This window comes from Solanum stenotomum, chromosome 8 (genome assembly GCF_019186545.1).
Source record: "Solanum stenotomum isolate F172 chromosome 8, ASM1918654v1, whole genome shotgun sequence".
Lineage (NCBI taxonomy): Eukaryota > Viridiplantae > Streptophyta > Magnoliopsida > Solanales > Solanaceae > Solanum > Solanum stenotomum.
The window spans coordinates 6,765,000-6,784,227 of NC_064289.1; the positions used below are offsets into that span (position 1 = coordinate 6,765,000).

General features: G+C 34.2%; 3 protein-coding genes across 3 annotated transcripts; all 3 read right to left on the minus strand.

The window, feature by feature from the left end:
* Positions 1 to 1,634: 1,634 nt before the first annotated feature.
* On the minus strand, positions 1,635 to 8,274 carry LOC125872178 (serine/threonine protein phosphatase 2A 55 kDa regulatory subunit B beta isoform-like). The gene is made up of 14 exons (XM_049552880.1): positions 7,967 to 8,274; positions 6,739 to 6,842; positions 6,545 to 6,652; positions 6,305 to 6,424; positions 5,216 to 5,389; positions 4,989 to 5,080; positions 4,661 to 4,779; positions 3,619 to 3,742; positions 3,367 to 3,490; positions 2,765 to 2,833; positions 2,532 to 2,623; positions 2,318 to 2,395; positions 2,160 to 2,236; positions 1,635 to 2,036 (listed from the first exon to the last, which is right to left on the minus strand). Exons 1-14 carry the CDS (start codon positions 8,037 to 8,039, stop codon positions 1,906 to 1,908), a joined length of 1,485 nt encoding a protein of 494 aa, XP_049408837.1. The 5' UTR covers positions 8,040 to 8,274; the 3' UTR covers positions 1,635 to 1,905.
* Positions 8,275 to 8,915: 641 nt separating this feature from the next.
* On the minus strand, positions 8,916 to 12,706 carry LOC125872184 (anthranilate phosphoribosyltransferase, chloroplastic-like). The gene is made up of 10 exons (XM_049552887.1): positions 12,381 to 12,706; positions 12,113 to 12,256; positions 11,427 to 11,588; positions 11,252 to 11,335; positions 10,446 to 10,634; positions 10,146 to 10,236; positions 9,937 to 9,996; positions 9,587 to 9,705; positions 9,320 to 9,454; positions 8,916 to 9,242 (listed from the first exon to the last, which is right to left on the minus strand). The coding sequence occupies exons 1-10, from the start codon at positions 12,570 to 12,572 to the stop codon at positions 9,213 to 9,215; spliced, it is 1,206 nt and encodes a 401-aa protein (XP_049408844.1). The 5' UTR covers positions 12,573 to 12,706; the 3' UTR covers positions 8,916 to 9,212.
* A 3,218-nt stretch (positions 12,707 to 15,924) lies between these two features.
* On the minus strand, positions 15,925 to 18,157 carry LOC125872186 (uncharacterized). Its single transcript, XM_049552889.1, has 8 exons — positions 17,689 to 18,157; positions 17,576 to 17,609; positions 17,292 to 17,495; positions 17,108 to 17,197; positions 16,971 to 17,036; positions 16,784 to 16,875; positions 16,650 to 16,697; positions 15,925 to 16,410 (listed from the first exon to the last, which is right to left on the minus strand). Exons 1-8 carry the CDS (start codon positions 18,057 to 18,059, stop codon positions 16,293 to 16,295), a joined length of 1,023 nt encoding a protein of 340 aa, XP_049408846.1. The 5' UTR covers positions 18,060 to 18,157; the 3' UTR covers positions 15,925 to 16,292.
* Between the last annotated feature and the right edge of the window lie 1,071 nt (positions 18,158 to 19,228).

Genomic DNA, 19,228 nt, shown 5'->3' on the forward strand with positions numbered 1-19,228 from the left:
TCAAGAAATTAATAACAATTTTTTTTTTTGAATAATAATGAAGTGGGGTTAAATCAAGTTTTTTTTTCTTGTATAAAAGTGGGGTGAAATCACATCATGTGTTGGCATCCATTAAAAAATGAAAAGCCAATGCTGTTGGAAAATGAGTCGTTGGTCACAAGTCACAACAATCCATCCATAAGAGGAAACCTACGTAAATGTAATCTTAGTCATTTAGTTTATCAATATGATCGAAGTATACACTAGAGACATGTATATTATAAGTCTATTTAGTATAGAGTATACATATTTTAGACACTGTGTACATATTTTTAAAATTTTTAAATTAGATGGACCAAATGCATTGGACTATAAGTTTACCATGATTTGATTGATTTTATATCGTTCGGTAGTAAAACTAAAGTGGATTTAAAAAGAAATATAACTAGTTATCATAATTATACTAATATTAGATAATAGAACGTAGAGATCATCGTATTCAAGTGTCTTCGTTACTTTTATGATTAAAAAAAAGGGTAGGACACATTCTATAGGATGAAAAATCATCCATGAAGTACAGAAGCTAAAGCTTAATATTAAATAGGTACACGTACAACAATTGATCAATTTCAGAATCAAGCCTAGTTGGAACCTTTTTGATGCTCATTTACCTAATTGTACTATAGGGCACTACAGTTCTATACTTTCTTGTTCTCTGCCATTCACATTAGATTATAGGAGTTGGATATATTTGTTGTTCCAACCCAACATCTACATACGTTTTGGTTATTAATATACACATTGAGGTCCAAACCAAACCTCTCAGCTCAATAAGCGAGGCTTGCTCAAGTGATTGAGCACCTTCATCATCAATTGATAGGTTGAGGGTTTGAGTTGTGGGGTCCATCCCCATTTGCCAAATCTCACAGTGTCAAAAGGTTGGCAGATTTGGAAGATATTGGATATACATGTGCAGATTTTTTCAAAGGTTAGTAAGTTGCAAAGAAGAAAAAAATGTTTTTCTTCTGTAGCATAGTTGGAAAAATACTGCACTTGTTATCTGTAAAAGGGAGAGTCTTCTTCATTCTCGAAATGCACCAAAAACAAAGGAGAGAAAAGAAGAGTGAGGCATCACAGAGGAAATTAGTCTGTGAGGAAAAAATAGAGAGTGTGAGCGATATTGTAGTGAGGTGGAAAAATCAAAAGAGGGTTATTTCTTTTGAAGTGTGTAGTGGTCTTTGGAGTTTTTACTCAGACCTACAAGTGTAAAAATCCTTACTATAGTGATATCAGTTGCTCCTCTCGGGCCGTGATTTTTCCCTTATTCAAGAGGATTTCCACGTAAAATCTTGGTGTCATTATTGCTCTTTTTTATTCTTATTGATTAACCGCATTGTTGTGTTCCACTTTTATTGCTTTTATTACTGCAAATATTATTTCTGTTGCGAGTTTATTACCAACATGAGTCACACTGGAGGATAAGTACTGGAGGATAAGTGAGAACACTATTACTGATCCTCCTCGAGGGTGTGGGGAAAAAAGAACACACTCAGCTCCCACCATAATCGTGGCATTTAGTTGTAGGCATAGTCTCTGGCACCCATCATATTCAGGGAAAAGTAGGAAATGAATAATAAAGTAACACTGTAACAGTATCAACCAAAAATGTTTGCCACCTTTACTTCTTCAGATGTGCACAAAATGTATTTATGCAACTTGCAAGTATCAAACTTCTGTGTATGCTATCTTGTAAAAGCAATTCCATTTTTAAAAAAGGAATCGTTATTTTTTTTCAAAAATTTCCTATGGTAGACTGTTTACGGTGAGATTAGACCAGCCAACCTCACAAACGCGGTATGTTGACAGGGACAAAATATGATTTTTCTTTACAGTAAGGTTATGACTCTGAGTCCTCTCCATAGCACTTTATGCATGGTACATGAACAAGCTGCTTCCACTGGAGCAAGCGATCAGATTGTGCGTTGGATGCCAAGCCATATGGAGCAACTTGGACTTCAGGTTACAGGATATCTCATTTTCTGAGTTGAGATCTTGTCCTGAAATCGCCAACAAAAAGCAAGGTAGATAAAGATGAAAACTAAATTGTGGTGGGGTGGATTTTCCACCATTTGATGAATTATGGGCCTTGCACAAGCATATGCATAATCGTTACTAACTACCTTGGCGATAAAATCCTCGTGCCAAGTTGCTCAATGATGACCTTCGAGGCCTTGAAGTAGTTTGAGAGGTTGGTTTTCTACAAATCAAGGTTAATGAAGTGTCAATAATTCAACAACAGAATAGAGACAATAGAAGATCATCTTAGTACAAGGGTTACCTAATTGCTTCTTTTTTGATTTCCAGTGTGATGCCATTTTCATTCCCAGTTCCAAACGAAAATACACGAAGATGATTGCTAAATCAACAAAAGATTACCATAAAAATTCATCATATGTACAGAATATCAACAAAATGGAAGTACATAATTACACAACAACTGATAGAACTATTCATATGTAGGCATAGGTTAAAACTTTCATTGAAGGATAAACCTGTAAGATCCAGTTGCAAATTGAAGTTCGTTTCCGTTCAGGCAGCAATCAAACTTATCGAAGATGGCATCATTTGTATACAACTTAGGAAACTGCCACACAACATGTATTAGGTCACAAAATCAGAAAATGCTATCATTTGATTATATAGCATGTTCACACATTACACCATATCACTAACTGTTTGTATCTTTGTAAACCTCCGAGGAAAAATTGTGGCGAGACCCTCGTACCTTAGGGCGGAGGTGTTCATGAATCTTATATGTTGCAACTGGGGAAGACTCCATGTGAGTGTCCCATAGCTATCAAACATTAAACAAATAATACATAATTACAGATCCATCTTGTGACAGTGAATGTAAAACATAAGAAGGCAACGAGCACGGGAAATATGAACCACACAAAGTCGCAGCTTATTTGTCATGTCACCAAGATTAACAGAACAAAGAAGATTCCACTAATGAGAGATGAAAGAATCAAAACGAGGTGGCAGTTAAAAAGGCAAAAAAGGAAAGCTGAAGTCCATAAGCTGAATACACTTTTAAGGACCCAAAAGATGAATCAAGGAAAACGTTGACACACAGAATTCCCAGGATAAAAAAGTGCAGGATGCACCTAATCGAGGATTGAAAATGTGTGAGAAGCACATACTATTACTAACTCTATCCTGTAAATCACTCGATCTAGTCCTTGAGTATTAAATTGAAAATTTTATATTTGGAAAACATTTCTTTGCCGAATGTAATTAGAGACCAATAAATGCAAAGGAAATTTAGTTCATGAATTAAAGTGCAGTGTACATATACAGTAAAAGGATTATCGAAATTGAGAAAACCTTCAGAGTCATGTAATCCCGACTTAAAATATGCCTTCCATCCATTGCATACTTCATGTCAGATATAGAAGCAATGATCTCACTGAAAAATGTTTTAGAGCCATGGCTCCTTCCATCTTGCAGTCTGTAAAAAGTAGTACCATAAGCTGCAGTTTGTTAGAAGTACTGTAAGCCTCGTCAGAGAAGCAGATTAGAAGTCATATTGAGTCATACAGACGAGAGAAATAAAATGGAAATGGGCATAAAACTTACATTTTCACATTGTGATCACATAGTGCAGACATCCTCATGTCAACAAGACGTATGAATCCCCGCGAACTACTATAAGCCAACAAATTGCAGTGAAATGGATGGAATTCTGCTGATGTAATCACCTCTACATAGACAACGGTGCGATGATCATTTTCATCCTTTATCAGGTGGCAGTCTGGTCAAACTTTTGATGCAGAATAGAAGCATATGGTGATGAAACTAAATTACCTAATGGCATCATTTGATCCATGTCATAAAGTAGATCATCATTTCAAATTTACTGGTCAAGTCCTTTTCAGGGGGAGGAGTAAGGGCGGTTTCTGGTTCCTTTCAAACGTTCATAAGAGTTTCTTTCTTTCTTTCTTTCTTTTCTTCTATTCTATTTTTCTTGCTTGGATATGATAGGAGGCATTCTCCTTATATCAGAGGAGAACAAGATGTCAGAATGATAAATGAATGCACTTAAAGAAGAAGAAAAAAAGGCTTTTTCAGGGTGCAGGGTGGGGATTCTTTTTCGTTTTAATGCTTTTTCTAAATCACTGCTAATGATCCCTTAGATGTCATGTCATTCTTGCTTTGATTTTCTGCATGCATTTTTGGAATTTGATGATAAAACCGAAAGCAACATTTGATTGCTTACTCCAGAAACCATTTTGAGAAAGAAGCCTAAAACCGTCACCTCAGAAATGTCATCCCTAGCATGAGTTTTAACAGTAGAGTGTAGATAACTTAAGATGGTATATCTCAATTCGCGAGGCTTATGTAGATTTCAGATACATAAATGTACAATCTAAACATATCCTTACGTTGTTACCTATGAGACCTAAAGCTACTACCTGAAACCATATTTTACCTTCTATAAGTTCTTGAAGTGCTCTGGCATTATATCTAGCAGGTAATATTCACAAATTACATCTCCATACTTTCAGAGAATATAAACTGGAAACTTCAAATTGGGTTAACAGAGAGTAGCACCGATGCATGAGATAAGATCCAGCAGGTTAAAGCATGTGAAATGCTTCGAGAAGAGATCCACAATTACCTGTAAGATCTTCCATATCTTTTGGCTTCATATCAATGATATTGAAACACTGATCTCTAACCTCAAGGTTCCATAAGTTTATCCTAAGGTCATCCCCAGAGAGGAATGTCTCACCATCGCTGTAAAAGTATTAAAACCAGAGTATTATCTAATGCCTGACACTTCTTCAGCTGGTAAACAACTTCCATACAGTTGAGTCTTTCTGGTACTGATAACTAAAGAAGGATAATCTGAGCTGATCGATCAAGCTCAATCAGAGGTGCTGGTCAAATTTCGTTTCAAGTGAGCAAGTTTGAAATTCATAATATTTGCAAGAACACAAGAATACCTATTATTTGAGATGGAATTGATGTTGAAATCATGAGCATTTGCATACACTTTTCGGGATCTTGTATAATCCACATTTGTGATATCTGCAAGCTACATACAATAGAGGCCAGAATTACAAGCTATGACAACATGTCAAATGCATAGAGTTTAGGGAGAAGTGAATTTAATAAAAATGCAAGAATATTTCAGGAACAAGTAGAATAATTTACACTCTCTGTGTCATACATGTGATGATGATGTGCCGTTCATTTTGTTAGTCCATTCTAGACTGTAACCATTAACATGAGATGATTCACTTTGTCCACTCATGTAACTTCTATCAGCTAAAAGAGAATTCTCTGAAGTCACAGATGAATTGATGTCCATTTGTTTAACTTTCTTTGCTTTCTGTTCCTTGATCTGTAAAAGAAACAAATGAAGAAAATAGTACATTGATATGTACAACTTAGTAAACACAAAGTAATGGGAACTGAAAAGTCTATCTAACTTCATCCAGAAAGAACACCCATCCAGCCTTTTCTCTTAATACAACAACGTACCCAGTGAAATCCCACAAAGTGGGGTCTAGGGAGGGTAGAGTGTATGCAAACCTTACCACTACCTCATGGAGCCAGCCTTCTTTCTTAATGAACAGACAAATTCCATCTTGGACAGACTTTTAACAGGCAATAGCTAATACTTGAACTTCATCACAGAGAAATCCTCCTTTATTTTCCCCTTGTTTTTAGTTTTGGTGTTAGGTGTATGTCAGTAAAGTATCTTCGTATGAGATACTTTAGAAGATAAGAAATGATAGTACCACATGCATTTCTAGTTATCAATATTTTGATGATACAGGAAAAGGCACCCAGAATAGAACCTTCTATTTGGAGTGGCACCAGACACACACACACACATAAAAAGGATAGTCCATTTTGCATGCTCTATTTCTTGAGTAAATGTGGAAATGTAGTAGCAGCTGAAATATAAAAAAGCTCATGTAAGCAGTATTTGTCTAGTATCATTCTGATTCTCTGAAGGAGCTCTTAGCCAGCAAGAGAACAACCAGAGCAACCTGAGGTTATTCCATAGAACACAGTTCTTATCTTTTTATCACATGATTTATGCAGACACAGTTATGTAAAGAGGAACTATGTAAAGGCAAACAACTGATTTTTCAGTGTACATTGTAGTATTAAATCACATATCATAACCAATAGATAACTTAATCCCCTAAAAGGCCTAATCCAAACTTGCAGAAACTTTTAAGACAACCATCTGTTTCTTCAATTTGACATTGTCTGAAGTTTCACAAATGCCACAGGAATTTCATACCTTCCAAAGTTTTATCGTCCTGTCGTTTGCTGTAAGAAGAAATAAGGATCTGTCGAGCTTCGTACACCATCTGATTTTATTAATCTTCTCTTCAATTTCCACACTCTTCAAATAATCAAACTGAAGAAAACGTAACATGATCAGCATCTGTAGTTCATAAAGATCAGCTATACATGCAGAATTTTAAGCAGCCTTACAGATGTATACCCGAAGGTAGATAAAATGATTATCTAATCATACCTCAGGTTCATGACTCTGGAATTCCGTCTTATATGCAAATTCAGGATGCTGCTTTTGTGGAAGGTTGAACTGACCAGAGTCACTTCGAGAACTGCACTCAAAGAGATCCTAAAAGAACATAAAGGTGAACAGGTTACATGCGATGCAAAATTTGAATGTGACAAAAATGATATTTCTGAAAATTTTGTCCGCACTTCTTTACCAGCCTGTCGCTCAAAAATCATGACACGTCCAGCTTGATCTCCAACAGCCAGATTATCACCATTCTTGTCAAACTCCATTGCAGATATAATATCACCTAACATAAAATGTTTTTTTTTAATGTGTAGGTCATCGAGAAATATAAAGGCAGAAATAAAAGTGACACCAATTTCCTTCTTGTTCCTGGTATTTTTTTGGTTCATAATTCCACTCTTTTGTTTCAGGTGAGAGGGTAAAACAAGGAAAGAAGAACTAGACATCTCTTTGCTGTTTTCATTTTTAGATAACTGAAATGCCAAAAATGTTATAGAAGTACAAATCAGCAGTCACCTGCAAAGGTACCAAAAGCTCACAGGCAACTCAATTATCTTCTCCGTATATATGAGAATTTCAAGATAGATCTATTATTAGATGAAGAATAAAATATGTGGGGATGTGGTCCAACATGCTCAAAAAAAGAATTATGTTCCATTATATAAACAGTATTGGCTTCAGCAACCCATCCCAACTTTCTGTTGTTAATAAACCTCATACACATGCTATCCCCTTCTCATTCAAAGGATACAAAAGTCCGTTTTCTTCTCACATTCTATGCCTCTGCAACAACTTTACCAGTTACAACAAGGTTCCCGTATATGTAATACTAAAAAAGCGGGTGGAAAATGCTAAAGGATTGTTTCTGCTAGCATCAACCAGTCTCTCATCTCAATTGAATATTAAATGTTCCAAATTCAAGCAATATCCTTCCTTCCACAATTAACAACTACTACTACTACCACAATTGAGCTTCAATCTCAAGCTAGTTGGGATTAGCTCTAAATTTTTCATCTGCCATAATTGAACAAGTTTCTAAAATAATCCCTGTATTAAATCAGACCAGTTTACCTATTAGGATTCAAGATTTCATGTATAATTCCACAGCATCTAAATTCTAATCTTTTCTTTCATGGCACCCAGGGAAAACCCACTCTTATGCAATAGCTCGCAAACCACACAAGAGAGTTAAGTTACACATTCCATACGAAACAAAAATTGAAGAAATTGAAAACTAAAGGAAGGAAACCATACATAAGCAGCAGTAAGATAGATTGACATACTCCCACCCCTAGCCCTACCCCTTACCCTACCCCCAAAAGAAGGAAAAAATACAAATCAAACAGTATATTACTGAAATTCATTCACGTAAAGATTTAGCTATGAAGAATAGTGAAAGAAAGTTACAATCTTGAACATCCTCATGGGGATTTTGTTCACCAAAGACTTGAGAGAACTTCCATTCAGACCCAAAAGTCATAACTCCTCACTCAAGAAATTAAACCAACACTCCCAAGATTTGAGCTTTGTCAGAAATTTATGATTTCTATCAGTTAAAGATTGAAATTTGGGGACAAGAATCTTGAAAATGTGTTTTCTTGATTTCTATTTGGGTTACTGAAGTTCAAGTGTATATTTTTTTTCTTGTTATCCACTCGATGTTTCCCGGGAAAAAAGAGTTTGTGCAATAACTGTTTTTTGTCTTTTCTGTGAGTAACCAAAGGTTTTTCAGTCGCTGATACATTATATACACGCCGGGTGTAACAATCCCCATTTTACATTTCATAAATTCTGCAAATAGTGGCCTTAAAATATTATATTTCGAGATAACGTTAAACTCAGGTCTAATATTTATTCAAATTTATCTACTTAGTTTGTCATCTTTGGAGTTTGAACCGTGATCTTATAAGTCGATAAATTACAAAAAAAAAATAAAAAATTTACTAAATAATTGTCATATAAAATAATAGAAAAAGGACAAATATATCCTTCAACTATTATGAATGGTATGTCAATACCCTCCATTCTACTTTAAGATTGTATATATCTTTACTTTAAGATCGTTAGGCCAGTCCAATTGGAGAGTGGTTTTAGATTGTTGTCAATCTTGTTCTTGAGCAATCCTCTACTTATGAGCGAGCTAACTTTTAGGGTTAGAGTTAAACTTATCTACTGAGGTGTTAATGTCTTTACATTTTGGTTCGTAGGGAAATTTATACGAAAAATAATACATAACTACAACAGAACTTCACATAAAAAGACCCTAAGCCATTTATAGTCATTATTCCAGAAATGATTAAAAAAAAATTTAGAAAAAATGTGTGTCATATCTTCTTCTTTTTCCCCCTCAGAAAAATTTAATGGCCAACAACTAACCAGGAGCCACTTGCTTTGCTTGGTTATTGTCACAAGTAAGTATTACAAACAATGCTTTCCACAGAAATCTACAGTTGCCTTACAAATTTCACAAGCCAAAGTTACATTTATTTTTTGTTCTTTTTTCAACCCCTTAATTCTAATCTTTCCACAAACCAAAATTGCAAGTTGAGTTGTGTTATCCAGTCTTTCTTTGATTTTGAATCTTTTGACGATTACTCAGCAGGGAATGCTGTTGAGCCCCGAGAATATAACATGGTCAGTTTGGCGTCTTCCATCAGTTCACGCAGACTGCTCCCTTCACCTTCTGTAAGTAAGCAAAGACATAGCATGAGGTCAAGTGATCAAATTTCTATACGAAAGTTACTGAGAAATTCTCCTTACATTGGAAACTTCTATCCATAGATCAAGTGTTTTCACCGCTTTGCCAGAGAGTAGTGTCTCACGAGCTAATTCCACTCCTTCAGCCAGATTATGAACGCGTCCACTTACCAGGAGAGCAGCTGATGCATTTAGTGCCTGTGGATTTATTTGATAGAGATAATGTAAGAACTTCAAGGTAAAAGGAAGTTATTGAAAATGGAAAGAAGCTATGTCTATTTTTTTAATGAGGATTCACACATTTGGTAACAAGCTCATGAAGAAACTTACAAATGCATCAGCAATTGACCCTTTTTCTCCTGACAGCACACGTCTGAGCATCTCGGCGTTGTACTCTGGACCTCCACCTCGAAGGCTTTCAAGAGTGCAACGAGGGATGCCAAAGTCCACTATTGAAGGATAATCGTGTCAGACTAGTTTTTTTAAAGAGAATGTTAAATGCTGGAGAAAAAGACATCAATCATAATGCATCATTCGTTATTGCAGACTGTAGAGTTCTTCAATGCATATTTAGAGTGGCATTCATTGTTTATCTATACAAAGCAATAAGATAAAGAAATTTTGCACCAAAAAAGAAAAAGAAAAGTTATAACTGATCCTGATATTAACAGGTTACTTACATGGATCAAAGGAGAACTTCTCAATTTTATCTGGTGTGACGTCAAGGACTAATCCAGGGCCTGCAAAATAAATTGTCACACATAATATGATGGAAATGTCCAGATCTAATTACTCACAATTTTTTTTAAAAAAAATAGACAAGCAAAGTAAAAAATTAAAAAAAGCCATGAAATTACCAAACACAGTAGATTCTGAAAGGGGACCATACCAAGAGGACTCATCTCATCTAGGCCTTCTGAGTGAACAACCAATGCTCTTTTCATGCCAAATCTTTGCAATGCTTTAGCCATTTTGTGGACCTATAACAAGAGATTGCTTCATTCACCAAATGAATGTAAAAAATACTAAGACGAAAATTGAAACGGGTCAAGAAGCTATGACCCAAAGGGCAAAATGGAGATGACACCAGAAAGATTAGCACATCAGTTCACATAAGTTGTGTTTACAAGATTCTTAAAGCCACATTCATAGAACAGGTAGTTTTACTGTAATTAAAGTCGAAATATACCAGGTCTTCTTTGTAAACTCCTACTACAGCAAACGGCACTCTTGCTGGGTTCAACATAGGTCCCAAGATGTTGAACACCGTCTTTACTTTCAGCTTTTTCCTGATAGGTCTGACAATCTTCATCGCCGGATGGTAGATTGGAGACATCATAAAACCAATTCCAGCTTGATTTACACACTCTTTCACCCCCTGATGCCGGTAACAATGAGATACATCAGGATCAACCAAGTTGAAATCATATATAATGTCAGTTATCCCAAACGTATCATGCATTTTTCAGTAATACTCTAACACCATTTATTATAGAAACTTGCTCTTAAAACCATTAACCATTGTCCCAAAAGAAAGAGAACATATAACATATATTTGTTGTCTCTTGGTGGCAGTTACCAAGACCAAATAAAATGAGCACATGATGCAGACAACTTAGATCTAGAATAAGCACAAATGAAAGGAAACACGTCCTGCTATTGCCATCATACTACTTGGGGAGTTCTTACAGTGGACAAGTTAGTATCAAGAATGGATTGGACAATGTGCAGGATTTAGCGCATCGCCTATTCTAAAGGGTGCTTTTCTTTAATAAATTACTTCTCATTACATCCTTGGTCGCTTGATGACACATTAAATTAGTTTGATAATTGATTTAATGAATGTCACAACCAATCTTTCTCCTTATAAAATAGCTAATTACATAAACAAAAGCAAAAACTTCATTTGAACCTCTGATTTTTAAAACTACCATATGATGGTAAATGTCCTCAAGTGTACAGTACTTTTCAGCCAATAACAGCAATTTCACTAACCTCAGGGTCCAGCTCAATGGCAACACCTAGTTCTTCCAATACATCTGCGCTCCCACAAGCGGATGAACTGGATCTGTTCCCTTGCTACAATTCAATTCAACAAACTTTCAGCCCCAAATGTACACAATTTTACAATGAAATGAAATATGCATTGAGAAGGAATAACCCTGTCAACCTTGGCCACTTTAGCACCACAAGCTGCAGCAAGAATTGAAGCACCTGTTGAGATATTCACCGTGTTTGCTCCATCTCCTCCTGTCCCAACAATATCAACTGCATCGCCTAAACCTTCAACTCGTCTGCAATGCTTTATCATTGCCCTTGCCAATCCCACTACCTAGCAATCATTATTAGCTCGATGAGGTTTAACGGATCAGACAGTAGTGACAAATTCATGGTTGATTTCCAGTTCTCAATAATGAAGGTGAGAATTAACGCGTTCTAGCTCCGGTGAAATCAGATCCCTACACAAAGAATCATCCCCCCTGACGCGAAGGATTGTCTATCAAAATGGAACCTTTACATTATATTTTGAACTACGAGCTCTGGCTTCAAAAAACATAGACTTTTCTGATTTTTTTCCTCAAAAAGGAAATGCCACTTTTCTCTCACTGCCATGGGAGACTACAAATATTTATGAACAAGGTAAAATATTCATTCACCTACATTATGCTTCAAGAGTATACATAAACCTTTACTCCGAGTCTCATTGGATGCGCTTAAAACTATGGCTTATTTTGGTTTAAAAACAAGTGCTTAAATACACTTTTTTTTTATCTTACCTAAATGCTATAGAAGTACTTAAAAACACCTAAAATAAGTCAATCGAAACAGGGTGAATAGTTGAAGGAAGGAACTTACTTCTTCAAAGGTTTCTCCTTTAGCTCTCAAAAGAACAAGAAAAGCACTAATCAAAGCTTCATCAGCACCATCCAATAAAAAATCAAGAGAATCTTCTGATTCAGATTCAGTCAAATCTTTCCCACTAATTAAAGCCTCAATCAACTGAAACCAAATCAAAATTAAAACACACCCACAACAAAAAGAACAAATCTTTAATCAAAATAACAAAAACCCAATTCACAATTGTATTCAACAATTAAAAAAAAAAAGTCAAACCTTTTATTACCTCACTAAATGTGGATATGGATGAATGCTTATTGGAATCATTCAAAGCATAACAAAGAGATGAAAACTTCTTTTGGGTAGTTTTAGCAAATGGGTTACTACTATTTCCAAGAAACAATTTTGTAAATTCAATTCTTGGTGAAAGAGATGGAGATACTGCTGAAAATGGAATTCGGCACTGAAACAAAGCCATTTTTGGTGGCAGATGAAGAATAAAACAGGTGATTCAGTTACCCAATTTAATGAAGTGAAGCTGAAGAAGGGATTTTTGGGTGCAATAAATATGGGCAAACAAGTTTGAGTCCGTGTGCAGTTTGCTCAAGGGTAACAGAAGGAATAACAATCATATATAGAAATAAAAACTGTTGGACCGATACGTATTCTATCACCCTTAATTAAAAGGATTCAGTTCGAGTCATTTGGGTGCAAAGTCATTTTGTTAGAGAGTGTTTTCGTGATCTTTAATTAAAAGGATTTGGTTCAAGTTTTTTTTGATACAATGTCATCTTGTTAAACAATGTTTTATTTTTTAGGTAAGACTTTTCAGTGCGAATTCAGATTTAGTCATCAGCCAATGTAGATATTGAACACCAAGTAAGAAATAATACAAAAAAGGGGTAGGACTATTTTTATTTATGTAGTATTTGTATCATCATCGTCGTCTATCTTTATTCGTTCATATTTAACAAAGCAGATTACTTAAAAACAATAAATAAAATAGTAATTATATGATATTACCTCTAATTATTATACGTCTTTTATTCATTGAAAAATGAAAAATAATTAGTACTTAATAAAAAGACTAATTGGATATAAATTGATAAATCAACTCTATATTTTTTGAATTAGCAGTATATAAGTAAAAATAAAGTAATTATTGTAATTTATTGTAGTCAAAATTGCCAAGGGCCCAGATTCATAAATTAGGGTTTCTGACCAAAACAATTCAAGACTTATTATTGGAGACAATGAGATCAAATAGACCACGTGAGTGGTCTGCAGCTTTATTCACTTTTTTTTTAAAAAAAATGAATTTTTAATTTGATATTTTAAAATTAAAATTTAAATATTTAAAAACTATACACAAAGTACTATAAATTGTAATTCTTCTCACACCAATATAATAAAAAATGTATCGTAAAATATCGATCAAAATTGATATAATTCAACTCTTAAAAAGAAAATTGTGATAAAGTATTTTGAAATGAAAAAAATACCATACTTAAAATGGATTGTTGCATTAAACAGTTTTGAATTTGATAAAACAAAAACACACACACAAAAAAAAGAAAAAAAAAAGGCTTACTTTATTGATTTGGTTATAGGGTAGTAGAATATTATAGAGTATTTAATTTCTAATTAAGATATGTAGACGTTTGGTGACAAATTGTCGAAAAAAGTACGTTTGGCAATTGGCACCAACCCTACACAGCTATGTCATAATATATGGTTTTCAATAATATAGGGATTAATAGTCAACCTTGAATAGCACATTTTGCTAGTGGCATCCATTAAAATCATCTCCATCAAGATTGTTAAGCTAGGCCTGACTCTACTTCATAAGAAAAACATGGTATTTATTAGTGAATGTTTGGTTGATCGATAATTCTGAATTGATATAGTTAAATTCAGTCCTTTTAAATGAAATTTAGAGTGTTACTATTTGTGGATTACCAATTTGAACCTTTTTGCATCGGTTGTTTACTAAAGTCTTTGATACATAGATTTATTAAATAACTGTGATTAAATAATATGTATTATTACTTTAATTTTGAATTAAATAACTTGATTGTATAGGTGCATCAAACTTCTTAATTTGCTTTGGTCCATCACGCTTGAAACATCACCATCGATATTGTTTAGCTAGGCCTATGAAGATGGTTTTATTATATTAAAAAGATGTGATACTCATTAATGAGCGCATTATCACTAATAACTCTAGAGTGGGAGTTATATGGTAAAATCCAATCCCTTTAAACAAAATCTAGAGTGCCACCTTTTGTGGATTAAAAGGGCCAATTTGGACCTTTTTGGATTGGTTATTTACTTATGTCTTTCATCTGCATATTTATCACTTAACTCTGATTAAATGATACGTATTTTCACTTTAATTTTTAATTGCTTAGGTTAAATTGTATAATTTGATATAAATATTAAGTACAAATTTATCTTAATTTGACCTGGCCTGTCACTCTTGGACTGTTGGGAAACAAGCATAAAATAAATGTGCACGACAGGGCTATAGCGGAAGAAAACTCAAGTCAAAACTTTCCCTTCTATTTGAACCAAGAGAAGACAAAATAATGCAAGAATAAAACTGTTTGGGCAGCAAACAAATCAACCAAGGAAGAAAAATAAATCAACACACGAGACATCAAAGTTTAACGTGGAAAACCTCTTCGGTGTGAAGAGTAAAAACCGCAAGGCCAAAGCTCCACTATAATCAACAAGAGTTACAAAAAGTGTTCTCCAAAATGGCCACCAACAAAGTGCCAATGAGCAACACAACTACAAGATAGCACCAAAAACTAGAAATAAAGAAACAAAAACACCAAACCCACAGCTACTATTCACGAGCTAAAATCTGGAGCTACAGGACTCCAAATCACCCTCTCTCAGTTCCCAATCAAAGATTAAGTTGAAAAGAACAAACTGTCCAAAAATCAGCTCAATCGGACAAGAAACGAAGCGGGAATCGCGATTTGAAATTGGTTGCTAGGGCTTGTGCGAAAATCTGCACTTTCTCACTTTTCTTTCTATATGGCTGTTCTCAATCTCTTGTGATATTTTTTCTCAAATAAGACCTAAAAGAATGGGCAAAAGTGGACTAGTCAAATTTGAGCTAAATTTATCCACAAAGGAAAGGAAGGAAGACCCAAAACCTTAAATTTTTATTTATCCACATAGGAAGGGAAAAAGGCCCAAAACCCCAACAGGAACATCAGCACGAGATTGTTGAGCTAGGCCTATGAATACAACTCTACTTCACTAGAAAGACATAATACTCATTAGCGAGCGCGTGGTGACCAACGACTCTGGATGGGGGCAATGGTCAAATCCAGTCCTTATAGACAGAACTTAAGAGTGCTACCTTTTGTGGATTAAAAGGGCCCATTTGAACCTGTTGAAACATGAAAGCCAAGTCCCAAGGGACAATCTTTATGATATAATCATATAAAAATGATGATTCCACATCCTTTAACCAGCTCTTTTTGACTGGGATTGAGTTTCTTTTTCTAGTACATCTAGTCATTGCCCCCACCAAAAGATCTCAACACTAGTGTTGAAACTTCTACAATTTAAGTTAACAAAGCACATTGTAGTCAATACTACTCTTCTACTCCAAATACTCAACAACAGTGAAGATTGAATATTGTATTAACAAACTGAAATAGAGAAATTACAATAACAAAGTACTACTAATTCTCTCTTGTCTAATACCCAAGACTCAGAGGCGGAGCCAGGATTAGAAATGAACAAAGAAAGGGAAAGAAATGTTTACACTTCTTTATAATTAATATGGAATCATCTATACACATTGCAAGTAAAGAGCTCAATAATAAGTTATATGAATAACAAATCTCTGTTCCATAGTTATCCCAAGATGTACATCTAACAAACCAGAAGTTTAAATCACTGTATTTTTTTTTTTGCCTAAACTTCTAAAGATTCACAACTACTTTGCTACATAATTTTTTTTCCATTTGTCGTTCCTTCCAGAAAAAAGAACAAAAGATCCAAGTTTGGTGTTCAAAATGCGAACTGCTGTCATATTCTCCGATATATATAGAAAAGTGTTTCCCCTAGTATAGCCGTCTTGAAAGCTGAAAATTTGTTATTTGGCCTTGTACAATGAGGATTCATAAAGCCGATCCTGACTTGGTTGGGACTGAGGCGCGTGGAAGTTGTTGTATCATATTGCACACTGATAAGACTGAGGAAACCACTTCGAAAGCAAATGGTGTTTCAGCTTCATTACCAAAACAAAAACACCATAACATGGTATGTGCATAAATGCCACCAACAAGTACCTGAAATATCAATTAAGCAGTTCGTTTTCTTGATTAAAGAGAGCAACCATCAAGAATCAACAGTAATCTGCTAGTTCTTTTTGTCTATGCTACTCAGACTCTCCAAAAATGTCATTGTACCTATGTCTGATCCTCCAAAAATTCACAAAATTTATAGGATTCTGCATACACGACATTTTTAAAGAATCCAAGCAACATAGCTCTTTTGTATAGTTTAGGACATGATAGGGAGTACATACCACAAAGGTGAAACTGCAGATGATAGATCAAGAAATGGATAGGGCCACCTGTGTAACAAAATAACATCGGTACTAATTAATCGATTACACAAGATTGAAAATGTAACAACACATAAATATAGCATTATCATTACCAGATTGAAATGCAGGCATGAACAACCCACTGGAAAATAACATAAACTCCTGTCCACAGAAAGAAGTATCCAATCCGAAACCAAGGAAACCGCTGAAATAGCATAACAATGGGAATTAGCTGCTGATCAGTAACTACATCAAATCTACGAACACCACATTTGGTATCAATAAAAGTATGCAACTTACCAAACAATTCAGAGCAGTATCACCAAGTAGAAATACAACATTGACTGAATGCATATTTATAATCCACTGCAACATAGATAACATAACATTTAGAAACAAAATTTTCACAACTTCATTAAGGTGATTAGCATACTTACAAAATTTAACTTGTAGCCTTTAATGGTTAAATATGGAACAAGTATGAACCAAAAGACACAGTCCGTAAGCGTTACAGCCCCTGCATTCATCTATAACAACAAGAAAGAAACAATCTTTAATTAAAAAAATTCAAAAGTTGTTTACTTCACATCTCAAATTTCATTGAATCGAATCGTGATATACCTGAAAAATTATTTGAAAAACATATTCCCAAAACTCAGCAATTTGGCGAGAAGGCTGTTCTGCTTCTGCATTTCCCCCCATATGTTTTGCAGCAATTGAATTTTGTGAACCATACTCGGTATCTAACTTCTCAATATCAGTTCCATCAATACCAATTTTATTGTGATACTTATAACATCCATACATCGACAGAATAGATCCAATCTACATAAAAACAAACATTATATTATAACATAAGACACGAAAAATGTACCTATTGAACCATGAATCTTACTCTCACTTACCGCGAAATAAATAGTAATCAGCGTAAATGTCCACCTATTCCACAAAAAAAATCAAATGTTAAAAACAGTCAGACTTATCTATAACAGTCATTCTCTATAATAACGTTACTTACTGAGTGTAATAGTAAAAAATCTCCCCTCCATCAACAGTAACATTTAAAATTAGCAACAACAGAAGAATCAAAAAGGCGAAAACTCTAAATGCAAGAAGCCAAGCAGGGTGAATAGTTTTGAGACATGGCCTCCAAACTTCATCTTGATACAATAAACCAGAGGACTCTGTTTTCTGGGCTTCACTGTTTCCATTTTTTCGAATTCGAGGACCTTCATACTTCTTTATAAGTATTGCTGCAAAAATCATTGATGTTAAAACCCAAATGCAACATAGCAAGAACCTCCAATTAAGCCAGTACTTATGAATTGTTGTATCAGCAATCATCACTGGCTGCCAAGAATTCTTTGGAGCTCTTGTTAAAATACTCATTATATTTTATTTTTTTACAAAAAATTGAAACTCTAAATTTTGTAAATGTGGAGCTTGTGATATATGATGTGTAAATGTTGTGGGGAATATGTAATGTACTGTAAAAGTAGATAAAGGAAGCTAAGGGCAAAGGTGAAATGCAGTATAAAGCAAGTTTCTCATGGAAAATGTATATAAGAGGAATATTTGTACAGTTATTGTTGTGCTCAGAAAATGCAAAACAGGTGGTAAGAAATTGACCAACATTGATGTTAGAAAGTAAAGTAGAGATTCCAAACTTTTCAGTATATATTTGTACATAAGTTATTCCGAATTTTTAAAAAGACGTCTTAACTATAGAAACGTAGTGTTACCTGGTAAACAATTTTGAACTGATAATTAATTGTAAGCAAAGAAAGACAAGGTGTGGGGGGTGGGGTGTAATGCTTTGCTTCTTTACTTTTTAAGGATTAAGAAATAAAAAATAAAAAGAGAAAAAAAACTGATAAAGAGAAGAGAGAGAGAATAAAAAAGGAAGATGTTCTTTGAGGACAAGTTTCTTTATTTATTATCCCAATAAGATCTGCTAATGCCTAATAGGGTGTACTGTATTGTCACAATCTCTATATGTCCATGCAAATATAAAATCATACTGAAATTATGTTCAAGAGAATTGTATCGTATATTGTTTTCATGAATATAATATTTTGATAATTTTTATTATTTTTTATCGTTACATAATGTTACATATTAAAAATTTGAAAGGTAAACCTATAAGAGAAGTAAAGTAGGACATAACTACACTAAATTGCTTATTACATAAAATAAGACTTTTTGTTTACAATTAATAAAATTTAAATAATTATCAAACAAACATCATATTTAAGTTCAAACTAACAATACAATTACAGAATGTGTAACAACCATCCAAACAAGGTGTAAGAGCCCGTTTGGATTGACTGAAAAAAAGTAACTTTTAAAAAGTAACTTTTTAAAGTGCTGGAACTTATTTTTAAAATAAGTAGTTATGTGTTTGGATAAAAGTGCTGCAGTTGAAAAAAAAGTTGTTGATGTGTTTGGCAAATAAGTGCTGGTAAACACTTTTTTTTATCAAAATGTCTGAAATACCCTTTAAGCTGTTAACATGATAAAAAGTTGATTAATTTAAGGTTTTTATACTTAAAAAAAAA

Bases quoted from the DNA above. Each gene is read 5' to 3' on its own strand.
- LOC125872178 (XM_049552880.1), bottom strand. From the start codon at position 8,039: ATGACTTTTGGGTCTGAATGGAAGTTCTCTCAAGTCTTTGGTGAACAA. The intron at 4,780-4,988 runs GTATTCTTGTGT...ATACTTTTACAG, and splicing joins AATTCCATCTCAAATAATAG to CGATGGTGAGACATTCCTCT. The intron at 2,237-2,317 runs GTAACCCTTGTA...CTTGATTTGTAG, and splicing joins ATCAAAAAAGAAGCAATTAG to AAAACCAACCTCTCAAACTA.
- LOC125872184 (XM_049552887.1), bottom strand. From the start codon at position 12,572: ATGGCTTTGTTTCAGTGCCGAATTCCATTTTCAGCAGTATCTCCATCT. The intron at 10,237-10,445 runs GTATATTTCGAC...CTCTTGTTATAG, and splicing joins GAGTTTACAAAGAAGACCTG to GTCCACAAAATGGCTAAAGC. The intron at 9,997-10,145 runs GTATGGTCCCCT...TTTATTTTGCAG, and splicing joins AGATGAGATGAGTCCTCTTG to GCCCTGGATTAGTCCTTGAC.
- LOC125872186 (XM_049552889.1), bottom strand. From the start codon at position 18,059: ATGAGTATTTTAACAAGAGCTCCAAAGAATTCTTGGCAGCCAGTGATG. The intron at 17,610-17,688 runs GTAAGTAACGTT...TTTGTGGAATAG, and splicing joins ATTTTTTACTATTACACTCA to GTGGACATTTACGCTGATTA. The intron at 17,496-17,575 runs GTAAGTGAGAGT...GTTTTTATGTAG, and splicing joins TGATTACTATTTATTTCGCG to ATTGGATCTATTCTGTCGAT.